At 39.8% G+C, this 18,992-nt stretch overlaps 1 protein-coding gene across 4 annotated transcripts in view; it reads left to right on the top strand.

The window, feature by feature from the left end:
• The window catches only part of LOC124145783 (zinc finger protein 106-like), a 30,269-nt gene extending 15,882 nt beyond the window's left edge, over positions 1-14,387 (top strand). For 2 of the 4 annotated variants that reach the window (XM_046515730.2, XM_046515702.2), the window contains exons 10-19: positions 1,107-1,290; positions 2,053-2,187; positions 3,361-3,477; positions 4,271-4,459; positions 5,176-5,238; positions 7,218-7,337; positions 7,708-7,782; positions 8,020-8,088; positions 8,837-8,980; positions 10,164-14,387. In XM_046515730.2, the coding sequence (XP_046371686.2) occupies positions 1,107-1,290; positions 2,053-2,187; positions 3,361-3,477; positions 4,271-4,459; positions 5,176-5,238; positions 7,218-7,337; positions 7,708-7,782; positions 8,020-8,088; positions 8,837-8,980; positions 10,164-10,220 (1,153 nt within the window). In that variant the 3' untranslated portion in view covers positions 10,221-14,387. Of the gene's footprint in view, positions 1-1,106; positions 1,291-2,052; positions 2,188-3,360; positions 3,478-4,270; positions 4,460-5,175; positions 5,239-7,217; positions 7,338-7,707; positions 7,783-8,019; positions 8,089-8,836; positions 8,981-10,163 lie in introns of those variants that run through there. The other 2 variants (XR_007223076.1, XM_046515721.2) reach the window with 2 other exon arrangements.
• The last annotated feature ends 4,605 nt before the right edge of the window (positions 14,388-18,992 follow it).

Here is an 18,992-nt window from a genome sequence, read left to right as displayed (position 1 = left end):
AGCCTGTTTTCTTTTAAGGAGTAAATTCTCAACTAACTTTGCTCAAATATAATTGCAGCCCATGTGTTTTTGTCCACTAAGAAAAATGAATGGCTCCACATTTATTGCAATGTGGGTGCCCGAGGCATATAAATTTCTGAAATCACCCATCCTTTTCAAAGATTATGTGTCAAATGACCCATACGTGTTCAAAACAATTTGAGTTAGTGAGTGAGTACACCAATTTTAGCAATATCACAGCAGGGAACACCAGGAATGGGCTTCATACATTGTACCCATGTGGGGAATCGAACCTGGGTCTGGAACCTGAGCGAACGCTTTAACCACAGGCTACACCACCACCCCAAAACAATTTGAAATTTTAGCCTATGTTTGTTGATACATGTATATGTATCTTACAAAGAACTCTTTCTATTATTAACACATACTTTGAAAGGTCAGCATGCATCAAAATCTTGCCTTTCTTCTGTGTAATCGGGGGCACGGGTGGCCAAGTCGTCTGAGGCGATGCAAATCGCTGTGCAGAGTTGCGTCCCTTGGGCACGCCAGGAACCTATGATTGTGGGTTCGAATCCCAGTTCACCCCGATTATGTTTCTAGGTGTTTCAGCACCATACCCGTGCTGGTGGGTTTCACTGAAGTGGTAAACGTCTTAGACCTCTACATCACTTGGGGCTTTCCTCCCACATTAAGCTGACACGCCGTGATATGACTGGAATACTGTTAAAAGCGGCTTTAAACACGACTCGCTCACTCACTCTTCCATGTAATCTAAAAACTAGGCAGTTAAGAACCATGCCAGTGTCTGATAATCATATTCTTTGAAAGAAACAAATCCTTGAAATTTGTTATGTTCTTATTTTTTGTTATCCGTTGCATATAGCATTGTATGTGCACCATTTGTCACTTACATTTCACAAAATATAGGTATTAACATAATGTTAAGCAAGGCCTTGAAATTTCCTTGTATTTAATTATTCTGCAAGTGTAGTGGTAATTGACATTACTGGATGCAATGATATATATATATATGTATGTATGTATGTATGTATGTATTTCTATTTGACTGTTTGATGCAACTGACTGACTGGTCTGTATGTTTACAGACTGAGGATGCAGGCTGAGGATGCAGGTAAAGCGCCCAAATCACCATCACATGCAGCTAAAGCTGGTTGCCCATCAAGTGTGGCCTACGCTGGCCCTTCTGACCCTGTCACCTGTCTGCAGGTCTTCAACAACCATCTGTATGTGTGCTACCAGGGAAAAGATATTCACAGATATCACCTTGTGGTAGGTGTTTGTGTACCTGGATCCTCAAAATCGTCATTGTTTCCGACCAGGTACAGTGAACCTGACATGACAATATACTCCAGATACAAATGCATCACTGTATTGTTGCAAGCAAGGGACACTTGCATTTTTTTTTTTCATTAATGTTATGCTCGTATTAATTTCATGATCAGGTTATAGTGATTTGTTTTGCGTATTTAATGCAGTCTGCAACTTTTCTGGAGGTCTGTATGTACAGGGTTTTCCGAGCTATATTCCCAAATCTTGGGGTCATAAAAACTCCTTTTCTGTTTGAAGGAGGTCAACGGTATATTGTTAGGGGTCATCAGTGTCCAAAGAATGATGTCTTGGATATAAACAGAAACATTTCTGTGCTACACATGGAGTTTTAGTCCTGTTTTATATGTTACTAATGTCTATCTATGCTGTTTATTCCTAGATAATATTCAATAACGCAGTGTAAGTTATTTTTTATAACAGGCAAAATGACAATGTTGTTAACATTATTTATGACAGACGAAATAACTTCCATCATCACTGACACAATTGGGACATTTATTTGCATAGTTTCAATGGACACTGTGTTGATACACCTGCAATACTGCTCCAAGTGGCATCAACTAACTCCTTTATTCTCTTCCAGACAGGCAAGATGGACATGCAGTACAACTGCAGCTATCACTCCGTACAGTGCATGGCCGTGGTCGCTGTACCAGGAATGTGCTCCAAGTGGCATCAATTAACTCCTTTATTCTCTTCCAGACAGGCGAGATGGACATGCAGTACAACTGCAGCTATCACTCCGTACAGTGCATGGCTGTGGTCGCCGTACCAGGAAAGGAGGACTGTATCTATGCTGGTGGGCTTTCGTTCCATGTGCTGCTCTTCAATGTAAAGGTCAGTTCACTGACAGGTCTAGGTGCTTGCACTGAAATAACAATAATACAATACAGGGAATAATGATCAGAGAACTGCTAATGTTGAGCGCTCGACAGATTCAGATTCGGATAGCGATATGTTGAGCTTTCGAGGGGGGGATGTACGATGGCCTACTGCACCAGAGCAGAAAAGTTCTTCCAGGTTCATCCCCCGTATTCTTCTTCCCCAAGCAGAGCACTTCGAAATTGTGGTTAATTCACAACATGGCTGCCTTCAGTCATCACTTTCTCAGGAGGTTACTTTAGTTCAAGATGATTTCATTGTCATTGCTCCGGACTTTGATTGATCCAGGGTATTTTTTTATCAGCATTGTCTTCAGGATGACTATCTTCCATATACCCATCCACCTGTGGGACAGGAGGTATCTTTGCTTTTATCAACAGAGATGTCATTTTCAATTGGCAGTCCTCCCATTTGGAATTTATATGTCCCTGTGGTTATTTACAAGGATGTCAATATGTGTGGAGTGGGAAAGGGAGACGGAGGAAAGGTCATTTGAGGGTTTGACAGTCACTTGTTATGGCAGAACAAGTCGGACAATAATTAGGAGCCATAAACTACAAAAGAGAGAAGAGTTTAGGGCTGTGTTCCCTATACTGAACGGGAACATGTCATCTCCATGTGTGGACCCTCACAATACTTGGCTTAATATACGATACACGATATGTGATTCTCCACATCAAGACATCATTGTTAAATGCAATTATTAGCTGTGTCTGCCCTTTCTTTGTTCTTAAACATAAGCTATGTGTCAGGTGAAACAGGCACACTCTTTTGTATTTTTTACTTGATCAGTGTACTGTGCAACTGAATCTAAACATGCACATGTCATCAGTATATTATAGCAGATTATGACCACACCCAATCACGACCATCATACTGTGATAGTTATCATATATTAATTGTCTGTATTGTAGGAGCACTTTACACATAAATTAAGGTCCATCATGATATTGTACACATTCTATACAGAACAAAGAAATTAGGGATCAAGAATAATTTGGGGATATTTTTGTGAAATTGTGTGCTCAGTCTTTACTACGAAAACATATTCAGTATAGAAAAAATTGTGGCAGTATTGTTGATATCTGAAATGATCAAATATTGATGATTATTTTGCTTGATTGACAGACTCCCCACATTGTCCAGACATTTGAGTTGTCTGAGGAGATCAAATGTATGCACTACGATGCAGGGACACTGTATGTGGGACTGATGTCAGGTTCTGTGGAGGTGTTCGAGGTCAAGGTGAGGCCTGTAGGACACTTCTTCATGGATAAGGCTATTATAGGGGATAATATGTTTAAATCAAGAAATGATGAAGTAATCTGACTAACAAAGTAGACAGTTTTATGGATATACAACTTCTTTATTACAATGAATGCGACGTTTCGGTGAAGATACTAACACCGTTATCAAGCAAGTGATGTAATAACAGCCTACCATGAGCTCATCACTGAACAATTTTAATCTCATTTCCATTGTCCATTTTATATCTATCTTAATCCTTCTCATCTTAATACTGGCTTCCAATCAACTTGTCCATATCTATCACAGTATTGATTTTATTGAATAATACCAACTTCTAAATGCCCTTTAAAGAAGTTAGAAATGTGACTGTCGATCATAATTTGGGGCTATTTTCAACTGTCTAATTCAGTTTTTGTGATTTGCATCTGACTGTAAGCACGGTATATTTTGAATACTTCTCAAATACTAAAAACGGAAAACTAATGTTCAACAGGGAAAAGTACATGTCCTTAGGGGCTACTGAAGGTGTCATGTAAATTTCTAATGCTGAATAACAATTTGCAGACTCAGAGCACTCCATCCTTGTTGTAAGACCATGAATCTGGGGATCCATGCCTTGATGGAATTGGTGGCTGCTCTTGCTATAACCACTGGTTTGCCTGGCCCACACAGTTGGGATGTAGCTGGGATATTGCTGACTGCGTCATAAACAACATTTTCTCTCTCACTCGCTAACACTGATTTAGGGATTATTGTTCCTAATTGCTCGAAATGTAATGCTCTTTGCCAGAACCAACGCCACAAAGACTCATTCCAGTGTGCCTACCAGGCTATACACTGTATCTCCTCGGCCCGAGAGGGAGGCAGTAAACTCATCTGCGTGTCTGCCCAGGACACCACAATCTCCGTGTGTGATGCTCGCAGCGGGCTGCCTGTCAGAATACTCGGGGGACACAAAAAGACCTCCTTCTCTGTTATGGTGAGCATCATCTGCCTGGTTATGTGCTGTGACAGGTTACACAGTTGTGTGTCATGCAAAAGTTGATATGCTGACATATTTGTGTGACACTGGGAAAGTAATATTCTACGTCCTTGCGTAAGTTTATATAGTCGGAGGTAGCCCCAGTGCCACACGAGTGCAATTCTCACACAACATTCACTTTCAGAAGTGAGTCAGAAACATTTCCAGTCTATTTCTTAGCTTCTGCAAATTACCCCAGGGTGTTCCAAGATTTGTGTATGCTGACTCACATAAGAAATTCTATTTGCACACCCTTTTATTGTTGCCCTTAATCTTGTACAGTTCATGGGTAGTGACATATTCTTGCTGGAAAACTTAACTATAACATATGAGTATACATGTCTGTTTGAGTGAGCCACATCCCATTAGTTATAAGTAGCACCACACCCATAAAGATTCTTGTAAGACCAGATCTTCAGCAACCTATGCTTGTTGTAAGAGGTGACTTTTCCTGTCGTAAGAGGCGACTAACGGGATTGGTGGTCAGGCTAGCCGACTCGGTTGATGCATGTCATCAATCCCAATTGCGTAGATCGATGTTCATGATGTGAATCACTGGTCCAGACTGGATTGTTTGCATACTGCCATCATATAGCTGGAATATTGTTGAGTTAAACAAACAAACAAACAAACCAAAATAAGTAGCATCAATATTTCTCTTCTTGTTGTTTCAGTCATCTGATCACTTTGTGTTCAGTGGGTCTGGAGACAGGACAGTCATGATGCATAACCTACATGTAAGTAACTGTCAGTGTTTGAAGAATAAATCTGTGAATGTCTTAGTGTCTTATTACTTGGTAAAGTCTAAAATTGATGTGAGGGATCCACTGCCAAAAGAACAGGATTTGATGATTTTTGTGATTTAGGTTCAATAAAACTTAAACTTCTGTATGACTTGTTAAATATAAGCATGATATACCGGATGCAGTGAAAAAGATAATGTTAATGTAAGCTCCACTACTAGAGTACAATAGCCTTATTCTCCTGTTAAGTAGACTTCACAAGAGTTAACTTTTGTGTGTGGTACATGAGTCTGTTTTATTGAATTACTTCCCTTTGCGCTATTGCTTGGGAAACCATTTTGAATCTTCTTTATTTCCTAACATGGCTAGAAAAGTTTTGGAAGCCTCCCCAAATTTACAGTTTTATTCTTTATTATCATTCAGTTTTTGTTTCTATAGTTTCCACATTACTTCCAGATGTAGACTTCAGTTTTCATCCCTATATGACTTATATCATGTAATTGTCAAGATATAAAGTTGTTTGATGCTTGAGTATGGCTACTACACCAAGACATGATAAGAGATGTGCTGTGTATCTCTCTTACCTGTCTATCAAGGATCCTCATCTTGCCTTGAAGTGTAGACATTACCTGTGGTCTTGATTCAAGATGTGAGCTGTGTTAGGCAGAACATAGTGGAGTGTAGGCTGGCGGTGATAAGGCATGTCCTGAGAGCCTTGCACCGGTATAACGCCTGGATCTGATGACCATGCAGAGGCCTTGCACCTGTATCTATCCTGGTCTTGATGACCATGCAGAGGCCTTGCATTGGTATCTATCCTGGATCTGATGACCATGCAGAGGTTTTGCAACTGTATCTATCCTGGTCCTGATGACCATGCAGAGGGCTTGCAACTGTATCTATCCTGGTCTTGATGACCATGCAGAGGTTTTGCAACTGTATCTATCCTGGTCCTGATGACCATGCAGAGGCCTTGCACTGGTATCCCTCCTGGATCTGATGACCATGCAGAGGTTTTGCAACTGTATCTATCCTGGTCCTGATGACCATGCAGAGGCCTTGCACTGGTATCCCTCCTGGATCTGATGACCATGCAGAGGCCTTGAACCTGTGTCTATCCTGGTCCTGATGACCATGCAGAGGCCTTGCAACTGTATCTATCCTGGTCTTGATGACCATGCAGAGGCCTTGCAAATGTATCTATCCTGGATCTGATGACCATGCAGAGGCCTTGCAAATGTATCTATCCTGGATCTGATGACCATGCAGAGGCCTTGAACCTGTATCTATCCTGGTTCTGATGACCATGCAGAGGCCTTGTAACTGTATCTTTCCTGGTCTTGATGACCATGCAGAGGCCTTGCAACTGTATCTATCCTGGATCTGATGACCATGCAGATGCCTTGCACATGTATCTATCCTGGTCCTGATGACCATGCAGAGGCCTTCCACACTCCTGACGGCTTTTCCAGCTTCCTGCTCTAACCAGACTTGCTGCAAATGGCTATCCTGAGACCTTGTGCAGTGCTGACAGGTTTCCAGCTTACTACCCCGCTGTAGTCAGTTCACCACAGACGTGGTGCTATCCTGTAAAGATACCATGATTTGCCGCACATTCCCACTCAGAACCCACTCATGTACCACACTCAAAAATGTTTATGCTTTTGAAGTCACCTTGACATTGGGCAATTGTATTCTAGAAAGAAGTTTGCTCATACCCCACATAAAACTATTTGGGGTATTGTTGTTCATACTTCAGCCAGGGCACTACTGACAATGTATTTTTTAATCTCCGAATCTTACATCTTCCTGTCATTCTTTTCACCCAAGGAAATTATGTTTCCACAGTAATAACAGCAATTACGTGAGAAATACTTGTTCACCTTTATTTGATTGATGTTATTTGTTACTTGAAAGTTGTACTATTTATCATGTTAACATGTTTTATAATGATGAACTTGTTTTGTTGACAGACTGGCAAGCTGGAGTGGACATTCAAAGAACATGGTGGCATTGTGACGAGTGTGTGGGTTGAAGGAAACACCCTCTACTCAGCTGGTTATGACAGATTGGTCAGGTGCTTTGACATTAAGGTGTGTGCAGGTTTGCTGTCATCTCAGTTCGTTAGAAAGGATTCACATGTCAGGTATTCTCTTAACCAAATCCTCATGATATGTACATGGAACAATATGGACAATGTTATCTGTGGTGTAACTGTAATTTTATGTTGCTTTTTGTCATCTCAAGCTACATATTAAGTTGAAGGAGTTTGCCATACCAAGGTCTTGGTATGTACATCCTATCAGGGAAGCATCAAGCACTTCCACACTCATGAGTCTCCTAATGTTATGATATTCATTAAACCAAACTATGTTAAGATCTGTTGATTCTTTTCATGCAAATTAGATATAAATTTATTCTTAGTCGCCTAGTTCATTAGTGTATGGCAATTGATGTTTTCAGAGCCACACTTTGAGAAAAATGTACTATGGAGCTGGCAAGGGTGTGATAATGAGTATTGCTGTACATGGTGATGAGGTAGGTATTGGATTCATGCATCTCAAACCTAAGAAGTAGTAAGGGGAGATAATGACCTTATTGATTGGTGTCATGTTTGCTTGTGTCCGAATCATTTACAAACCCTTGTTTCTCTAGATGTCTCAAGGATCTGTACTATCTTTTTCATTTAGAATTTGTGGTTTTATTCACATGGTAAAAACTGAAGCAACACATTTTGAAACGTAAGAAACATTCAGTATGGTGTTTTACTTTCAGCTGTTCACAGGCAGCCGTGAGGGCCATGTTGAGTGCATTCAGATGAAGGCAGAAAGTTGGCCCTGCAAGGTGAGCACTGGTGCCAGTCAACCTGCTCTTATCAACTGCTGCACCAGTTTGGTGGCATACGAAAATGTTAAAATCCTACCCTACCTTAAATTCAACTCCATTCCATTTTGGACCGTGGATATTAGTGATATTAGTTAGCCCACTGAGATACCATGCTGCAGACCATGCTGCGGTTTAACATGAATACCTCACTCAGACACAGTATACTGACTGATATATAAATTAATGCCAAGCACCAGGCAAGATAACAACGAGTACCATCTTTTGACGTCTTTTGGTATGACATTGCCGGGGATTGATCCCCTGACCTATATATATATATATATATATATTAGTTAGCCCACTGAGATACCATGCTGCAGACCATGCTGCAGTTTAACATGAACAGCTCACTCAGACACAGTATACTGACTCGGAGAAGACCAGTTCTTGTTTTAGCCCTGAGTGAGGTATTCATGTTTAACTGCAGCATGGTCTGCAGCATGGTATCTCAGTGGGCTAACTATAAAATTGGCATTAGTCAGGACTAGTACAAATCGAGTGCTCACACACACCCACTGACAACAGCACTGCTTATTAACTCTCAGTAGTTTCCAGTATATGAGTCAGTTTTTAACATTTTCTTGTCTACTAATACATTGTATTGACTTTAGACTTCGTTTTCTTCAATATTGTTGTTTTAATATGCTTTATAAACGACTCTATCCCATATTTCTACTGCACATCTCCTTTACCCATGTGTTGACAGATTGACAGCTGCCAGTATGTGTTTGGTGTGAGGGAGCACCTGCTGCATCACCTCCTCACAGACCATGTTCTGCCCAACAACAAGCTGGCGCGCTGCATGTGGAAGGACTGCACTGATTGGCTCACACAGCAGAGAGATGATAGGGTGAGCTTCTTGGAATGAAATGTTACGGAACTCTTAATGAGATGATTCAGTTTCCCAGAGAGCTGTAACATAGCTGACTGGCATTGAACAGTTTTCTTTCATTCACAATCTAGTCCAGACTAGATTACTTACAGTTTATATGTGACTGTAGGTTGTCAACTATGACTCACTCTTTTGTCCCCCAACACAAAGCAGGATGGGGATGCAGGAATGGGCCCTTTCTGTCACATTTTGTTTCCAGAGCATAGCTCAAGGACAGTTCCGTATTTCTGGCACCTTTGGCTATTTAGGATTTGTTTTCTTTCTTTTTTTCGTTCATGAAAACAAATTGAATCAAGGTTCAAATGAGGGTAGGGTTTGTTCCTAGGGCATAACTTAGACCATTTGATATTTCTGGACCAAACTTTGCAGATGTCAGTGAAGCCATTAACTGGTGCCTTTTGCTGCTCTTCAAATCAATTACAGTTTAATTTTAAGAGCAGGGGGCACAGGTGGCCCAGTCGTCTAAGGCGCCGCGATTCGCTGTGCAGAGTTGCGTCCCTTGGGCACGCCAGAAACATGATTGTGGGTTCGAATCCCGGTTCGCCCTGATTATGTTTCTAGGTTTGTCAGCACCATACCCGTGCTTGTGGGTTTCACCGAAGTGGTAAACGTCTGAGACCTGCATCACTTCGGGCGTTCCATCCACATTAAGCTGACACGCCGTGATATAACTGGAATAATGTTAAAAGCAGCGTTAAACCCAACTCACTCACTCACTAATTTTAAGAGCAGACGTCATGAATCATTGCTATGTGCTCACTTGTCAATCATGTGGTCAATTGCTTTTGTTTTTGGATTATTTATACTCTTTATTTTTTTCTTTTATATTTAGTCTAATTCCATTGAAACTAAAATGGAAAAGCCCAGTGTTTCCTCTGACTGCCACTGCTACCAGTGAACTAATAGAAACACCACCCCACTGAGATGACTAAAGGCACCAGTCAGCTAGCAGCATATTCATCAGGATTTGATTCAGTGTCATTGACTCTTCAGAACAAGCCCTAAGTGGCTTTGTGGTCAGTGGCTTAAGTCTTTCACTTAGTCAACACACCATTGGCAGGGGAATGAGTGGTCTATTTTTGTATAGCGAAGCAAATTTGTTTGTTAATGTTGTAACCAACCATCTACATTTCTGTTTCAGTCAGTGGAATCTCACATGAGGAAACATTTGGACAGTCTCAATGGAATCACAGTCTGAGTGTGATGAAGATGAATGTGATCTAACATCAGTCTTTCAACATGGAGAATGTTTTGTCTTTGGCCATGAAACTGTGGGTAGAGTAGCTGAAGATGAATTGATATCAGTGATATGAACATGCATGTTGTGATGTACTCATTCAGGAAGAAAAGGTACCGTCAACATCCAAGGGAAGTTCTGCCGAAATTCTGAGTTACTGACTGTGAAGGCCATCTTCTGTACAGATATCTTAAGTGAAGTCCTAAATGTCGGGGGATATCAAATTGAAATGTGGGTACATTGTTTAAATACAGGACTATATTGTGTGGGGTAATATTGGAGTTTACAGTTAGCTTGTTTAAAGTTACAGGAGCTTGACTATTTTGTATCTGCTCCAGTTACATTAGAAATTTCTTGATGTTATGCATTTGTGATTTGCATAATTGAATGAAGCTCAAATGAACAAAACTGTCCTACAAGTATGATTTCATTTTCTTTTGATGGGTACCAGTAATACAAAGCTGTGTGCTACCTGGGTGTGAGAGATTCTACAATACTGATACGGATGTGTGAAAAAATACCCTTGTGCAAAAAATGCCTGAGAAGGAATAATTTGTTATACTTTGGGATTGTTACTTCACTGTGTTTGCTTTTGAAATAAAGGTAATCATTTTCCTATCCTAGGTCAGAGCACCATGCACCTGCTTTTGGTTAATCAGTTAATTATTTCACCATGTCACAATCTGTACACTAACAGTATTCAAAATCAAGTCAAAATCAGGTCAAGATATCCTTGTTATATATAGCTTAAATGTTGAAAGATTTAGAGGGTGTTTGGATTCAATTATGTAAAGACAGCCCTTCCAGTTAAACCAGCAGAGAGCAACCAAGCTCTTAGTTATGTACACACTTCTTTAATAGTTCTGGTGAAAAAGTGGCGGGTTTTAATCAAAACAATGCACACTAAATGAGGTCTGTGTCTTGTTTGTAATTGTGTGGCTGTTACATATACATATTCCAGAGTTGGTTGCTCTCTGCTGGTTTGCATTGGTAGGCCTGAAAGAGCAAACCTAAATGACCCAAAGACACCTCCCTTATTTCAAAAACTGCAGGACCTCCTAACACACAATGCTTGTTATTAGTTGAGTGAGGTCTCATGCAGAAGGACTGAGTTAATTTGTCCTTAGTTGTGGTTGCTAAAGATTCTGTATTCTGTCACTCTCAAAGTACAATAACACAACTCCAGTACCACTGAAAGACTCAATACTTCAGGGCTTTCAGTCTTGTGAAATTATTGTGCAGGACATTGACTGATGAAAGTTGAATTCCATTTATGACTTTTAACATTCAACTGTACAGTGAACCATTGAACTTACAGCCCGTGTCTAAAAGCTCCTGTGATATCGAATATTGAAGATCCATTTTGAATTGCTTTGACCAAGATGTCTCTTGTGATTAAAAGTACAGATTTGAAGAAAATGTGTACTTTCATTGTATAGATACTTCACCTCAGTATTGCATGAAACATGTCAATAAATGTGGGCCTGATGTAACTCCTGAAAGATGAAGCGTTGTGATGTCTTCTGATGAACTTACAAATATAAGTCATCAACCATAGACAAGACTTGTGCTAGAATACTGTCTGGGAGCAAATGAATGTTTAGCTCACCTTACTGAAAGTCAAGTGAGCTTATGTCATGGCCTGCTTGTCCATCAGCATCTGTAAACGTCTTCTTGTCGGGATCAACTCGACAAATGAGGCCGACACTTCACAGGCTTGTTCCCACCAGTCTTGATGCCTGAATTTGCTCAAGATTTTCAATATGGTCATCACTACAGCTTTATGATAAAAACCTACTTATATCCACTGCTCAAAATGTACTGTAATGCTCTTAAATTATCTCAGAATGCATTTTTGGCTCTGTAAAGATCTTCTAATCGGAAGCTGGCACGTTCAAATCATTAGGATTTTTGGGTCGGTTTTGGAGGGAAACAATTGTATGGCATTAGAAATATATTTCTCCTTAGAAGGTATACAAAGCTCACTGTTGAGACTTTATGTGAAGTATATTTAACTGTAGTACATTATTACTTTGCAAAAATGTTATACAATGATACATTCATTCCTTTAGGGAATTAGAAATATTATGAAAATTTATTTACTTGTTTCATGTTTGTCTATACATGTAGAGTATTTATGTAGAAGATATTTGAATAGCAGTTTTGACCGCAATGTATTTTTTAGATGCAGTCCTTTTTTTGACATTTTAAACTTTGACCTCATATCCTGGTGAGCTACATTGCAGTGGCACTATTTTAATTTGTATTTCACATTTTTTAAGGATGTGCCTAAGGGATGAAAAGTTACACCCAAATCACAATATATTAACTGATACTTAGTTAACAGTACGGGAAATACCAGTAAACTATTTCTGAGTGAACCTGCAATTATTTTCTATTTCATATAGAAAATACAATAATAAACATCGTAGTGTTTTGTTCAGATAACAGGACAGACGTAGCAACTGTCAATTGAAGCAGCTAAAACAAGGAGTCAATTCTCTTCCACTCTTCAGATAATGAAATTTGACAGTCCCTGGAATATCAAGGTTACGGCGTCATGTAGAATATTGATGAAGTTGAAATAAATTGATTTGAATCTTGGTATTGAATGTCCATTAAGGTACTCTATTTACATGACCTTTGATTCCTGGAAAAAATGCCTCAAATGTTGTGTGCTCCAAGGGATAATAAACCAAGTGATTGACCTCAAGTCAGCCCATTTGTCTGAATAGAGAATCAAAATAGAGCCTGAAACACCTTAGTCAGTTTATTGACCTGTTGCCCAGTACCCTTAGTAGTCCTGTAAGGTTATGTGCACTGTCCACATTGTTCCACATTGTGTACAGAGGTCACTGTCCTTGTTCCACATTGTGTACAGAGGTCACTGTCCTTGTTCCACATTGTGTACAGAGGTCACTGTCCTTGTTCCACATTGTGTACTGAGGTCACTGTCCTTGTTCCACATTGTGTACTGAGGTCACTGTCCTTGTTCCACATTGTGTACAGAGGTCACTGTCCTTGTTCCACATTGTGTACTGAGGTCACTGTCCTCGTTCCACATTGTGTACTGAGGTCACTGACCTCGTTCCACATTGTGTACAGAGGTCACTGTCCTCGTTCCACATTGTGTACAGAGGTCACAGTCCTTGTTCCACATTGTGTACAGATGTCACAGTCCTTGTTCCACATTGTGTACAGAGGTCACTGTATTTGTTCATGCTTGAGGATCAGCAACAAATGTTAATTAATCCAGCAACAATTCAGCTGGTTTGTTATTTTTTGTGTCTTGGTACATAAAGTGTCTCATAGTTTGTTTTGCATTTAAAACTTTGCATTTTTATCAAGACTGTGATAGTTTTATGTAGAAGTAGTGCTACGGTAGTGTTGTGTTCATGTGAATATTTTATCTGTTTAAGCAATCTGTTAGACAATCAAAAGAAGGTGCTTTTCAATATAATTTGTTGAACACTGCAGGTTTTATTTGTGACAAGAACTTTTCTTTCTGTCTGTGAAATAGGACATTCCATCTCAAAATACCATTAAACCTCAGAAACTCCTGCAACTGGCATATTGTTTTAAGTCAGTTACCTTATGGTCCAGTGGAATGCTTATTGGCACGATGTTGTAAAATTGGCACTCTCCTTGTCTTGAACTACAGTTATCTCACATGTTTGACGGTCCTTGGACAAAGACTAAACAGGTGTCAATGTACAGGAAATCATTTGTCATGACACCATCAGCTACTAACCAGGGTTTTGAGATCGACTCATAGACATGTTCATTTTGAACCCTGCAGATGGTTTTATAACATGGGTTTTCCCATTTCATTATGAGAGCCACATATCACAATGTGTGTAATCAGCTCAGCTGACAACTCTTTTACCTTCATCCCTAAGTGTTGCAGTTATGAGGTTCAATGTTAATTTGCACATATTACTTTTGTTCCAAATTTTAGACTTGTCCAGTGTTGTAACTGTGAATATTTACAGTTTGGTCTATACTGTAGTCTGTTTTATGCCTGGACACATGACAGATGGAAGTAAACATCCTCATGATCAAAGTAGCTCCTTTTGTATCTCATGATGTATATACAGTTGTAAATATGACAATAAAACATGATACACATATGTGTTTTGTGATTATTTTTGAGTAGGTGACAGTACTTTTATTTTGTATTGTTAACAAGAGCATGTCACAATTAGAGGTGTCCTCAATCGTTTCACCACCACCTGTGTATGCTGTGCATGTTGTTCAATATTATGTTTGAAATGGTACCAGACTGTTCTTCCAGAGTAAAAATAACTAAGAAACTGATGTGGTAAGGGAAATAGTTTAGTGTTCCCAAACTTCCACTGAGGTAGAAATTAGGTTCAATTAGAAATTAGAGTGACTTCCCCTTGCCCTAGTCAGTTAGTTGCTTAGTAGTAATAGAAATACCAATCTCATTAAAATCAGATCTTAGTTCTCGCTACCGCTAACTTTGTTTAGCGGTAGCGAGAACTAAGATCTGATTTTAATGAGATTGTAGAAATACATACTGGAAAGGGTAGTTTGCTGAACCTCAGAATTCAATTCACAAAATTTGTAATTTTTATTTCCAGGAACACTTCAGTCTTCAAGTAATATGAGTCTGAAATCAACACTGTCTGAGTAAACGATCGCACCTTGTACTGATGCCACTCACACTGGTTGTTAGCTTTTGATCATATTCTCAATATAATACTCTCTTCACAAGTCAAAATGCTGGTGGGTGACCTAGAAGTTCCCCAGATTCCGTTGCTATTGGAGCAAACCTCAATGTCAGCATTGTGACATTGACGTTTGCTCGAATAGCATTGGAATCTGACAAGTTTAGTGAATGAATTGATAGCAATTTTATTGCAAACATCAATTTTCCTAGATCCACATCAATTTCGTAGTAAGTATTTAAATGTCAAAGTGCTGAAATCACACACTCCATCATCAGCTTCCAAAACAAACCTACTTGGGGGCTTGGCCTGCAGCTACTGGCTTAGAGTATAGACTTATTAGTCCAGCCAAAATATAACTCCATAATTCCAGCCTAGTTCAGCAAGGGTGGAAACTGGACTTTTATGGTCAGTTAACTCCCTTGTCTCTGGAAGATGGGTACAAATTAGTTTATTTAAAGTCAGAAGGGTGGCCGTAAAGTCCTGAGACAATGATGGACTGGGTTGATGCTGATTATTTTCAAGATAATCCCCTCCAAGGGCAACACACTTCTGCCAATGATGCTGGAGTTCCTCCACAGCAGATGTGATGTCAATATCATTTGTATAATGCTTGCAAGACTGTTCTTTCTTTTAACTTTGGGGAGAGGTTGAAATCTGATGAGTATGGAGGATGTTCCATGAGTTGAAAACCACAGGCTTGTGCACTTCTGCCTTGTCCTGGTGGTACAAAACACCTTCTGTGAGTTCTCTTGGACATTTGGCCATGCTAATCTCATTCAGGTACATCATATTGGCCATTACTGGTCTGATCTTTCAGGAGGTAGTCCACCAGTAGGACTCCTTTGGAATCCAAGAAAACACAAGCCATCACCTGATGAAACTGACTCTGCCTTCGTTGGAGGAGACGTTATATGCTCTCCAAAAAAACTAGCAGATATTAAAAAATAACAAATGCACAGAGAGATGGTAATGGATGATGATTGAATTGAGATATTTATGTCAGACAAAAAATAAGAAGATTTAAATTGTCTTATCGATATACTTACTAGTATACACGTGTAATAGCAACTGAATTACAAGGAAACAAATACAGCTGGATTTGCAGTGTAAAGTTACAAAGTGGTAAAGGGCAAGTAAAGTGAAAAACAATTATTGCGACTTTGTTTCGAATATCAATTAACCTGGACAGTCAACTTCTGAGCGAAAACTAAACACAACATTCCAAGAAAGTATTTAAATGTCAAAGTGAAAGTGTTGAAAATACAACTCTGTAATTGGCTTCCAAAACAAAACTATTTGGGGGCGAGGCCTAGAGCTACCAGTGCTAAACATTGGCTGGTAGGTATACTTGGTGGCAGGGTCTATCTACCATATCAAGCCTAGAACTACCAGTGCTAAACATTGGCTGGTAGGTATACTTGGTTGCAGAGTCTATCTACCATATCAAGCCTAGAGCTACCAGTGCTAAACATTGGCTGGTAGGTATACTTGGTGGCAGGGTCTATCTACCATATCAAGCCTAGAACTACCAGTGCTAAACATTGGCTGGTAGGTATACTTGGTTGCAGAGTCTATCTACCATATCAAGCCTAGAACTACCAGTGCTAAACATTGGCTGGTAGGTATACTTGGTTGCAGAGTCTATCTACCATATCAAGCCTAGAACTACCAGTGCTAAACATTGGCTGATAGGTATACTTGGTGGCAGGGTCTATCTACCATATCAAGCCTAGAACTACCAGTGCTAAACATTGGCTGGTAGGTATACTTGGTTGCAGAGTCTATCTACCATATCAAGCCTAGAGCTACCAGTGCTAAACATTGGCTGGTAGGTATACTTGGTGGCAGGGTCTATCTACCATATCAAGCCTAGAACTACCAGTGCTAAACATTGGCTGGTAGGTATACTTGGTTGCAGAGTCTATCTACCATATCACGCCTAGAACTACCAGTGCTAAACATTGGCTGGTAGGTATACTTGGTGGCAGGATCTATCTACAATATCAAGCCTAGAGCTACCAGTGCTAAACATTGGCTGGTAGGTATACTTGGTGGCAGGGTCTATCTACCATATCAAGCCTAGAACTACCAGTGCTAAACATTGGCTGGTAGGTATACTTGGTGGCAGAATCTATCTGCTATATCATCTATCTTGGGATGCTCAGCAGCTATACGGATATGTCAGGAAACAGTCAGCCACAATGCAAACGCCAATTAAGAGCAAATCTAGAGATACGGCTATGTCTGTTAATCCTACAAAAATAACATTGCATACATTGCTGAATGTGTGATAAACCACCTGCTGGCCAAGGCCCTATTCAACACAATGATTGCCTGTCAGGGATTAATCCCCTGAGTAGACAAATCAAAGGTATCTTCTGTCTTTTTACTATTTTGGGGCATTCTGGACACGCTAATCTAATGGATGAGCAGAGAGCAAAGCTCAGTCATGCGATTAAAACATCAGAGGGAAAAGCAAAGTATTAAAATGTGCAAAGTTGCCATGTTCAGTTTACTTGCCCTCTAAGACCAGCATCATCACAGGCTTTCCTCCCACATTACTGGGACACACCTCAACATGAGTGACATTATGGTCACAGAGGCATATTTAGAAGATAAATACTATGTGTGTGTCTATTTCCGGGATTTTATCGAGTATTTGCATCTTGGAAATTCATCTCGAGACCCGAAAGCGTTAGCTTGAGGGGCTCGAATGAAAATTTCCAAGATGCAAATACTCGATAAAATCCCAGAAATAGACACACACATAGTAATTATCGATATTATAAACCTATTGCTTGCTTCAGGGAATGCAAATCATATTTTCACCCTTTGACATTTGGTCATGTGACCCAAATTAGCCAATCACAACACAGAACACATTTTCTATAGGTTTACGATACACGACTCACTACACCTTTATTGATAATAACCAGCAAGAAACAACTGTTATGGTATATCATAAACACACAATGAATACTCAAAACATGACATTAATATCAAGATATAAAAGACAATAGACAGATCCTTGTTTTACAATGCACCCTGTGACTTAGACTTTCAAGGCATGTGTCATGAAAGACATGGTTATATTCCCCAGCAGACCTTATGTCCCTGTACCAACCCTTAATGTTTGTTTGTTTGTTTGTTGTTTAACACTGCACTCGGCAATATTCCAGTTATATGCTGGTGGTCGGTAAATAAGCGAGTCTGGACCAGACAATCCAGTGATTGATATCATGAGCATCGATCCAGGACATTGGGATCGATGACATGCATGAACCAAGCCAGCAAGGCTGACCACCCGATCCCGTTCGTCGCCTCTTACTACAAGCATAGTCGCCTTTTACGGCAAGCATGGGTTGCATTGCAAAGCTTATCCCAGAGATGGTGGTGGGGTCTGCAGAGAACTTTCTCTTGTGTTGAAAAGCAACAATAGCCCAACATTACTCAGACTACTTATAGTGACACTCTGTGACATAAGGGATTTGGTTGGTTGGTTTGTAGTTAACACGTCACTCAGCAATATTCCAGTTATATGACGGTGGTCTGTAAAATAATCGAGTCTGGACAAGACCATCCAGTGATTGGCAGCATGAGCATCGATTCACGCAATTGGGATACGATGACATGCATGACATAAGGGAAATATATATCAAATTAAAGCCTAATGAAATACAAACATAACAGAAGGAAGAGAATATATGGATGTCAACTTCTTTATTATGAGGAACACAACGTTTCGGAGTATATGCTTACCCCTTTTCCTTATGTGTATCACTTCTAAATGCGTTTCAAAGACCTAAAACATAACAGAGATTATCACAAGAGGGTTTTTGACACCAATTCTACTAAACTTAACAGGCATGAAATACTCATATCCCCCGCCAATAACAACAAGAATGGAAATGTATTCAATACTGGTAGATGACATTATGTGCCAAGTTTGGTGAAGAAATATGGTATGGTTTTCAAGATCTGCTCCGGAAACAAGGACTACCGCCATTTTCAGTCTAAGTCAAAGTCGTTGCTATGGAAA

The sequence above is a fragment of the Haliotis rufescens genome, unplaced genomic scaffold (assembly GCF_023055435.1).
Source record: "Haliotis rufescens isolate VD_foot unplaced genomic scaffold, xgHalRufe1.0.p SCAF_3, whole genome shotgun sequence".
Classification (NCBI taxonomy): Eukaryota; Metazoa; Mollusca; class Gastropoda; order Lepetellida; family Haliotidae; genus Haliotis; species Haliotis rufescens.
The sequence above is the reverse complement of the archived record's forward strand: the minus strand, read 5'-3'. Positions and strand labels throughout refer to the sequence as shown.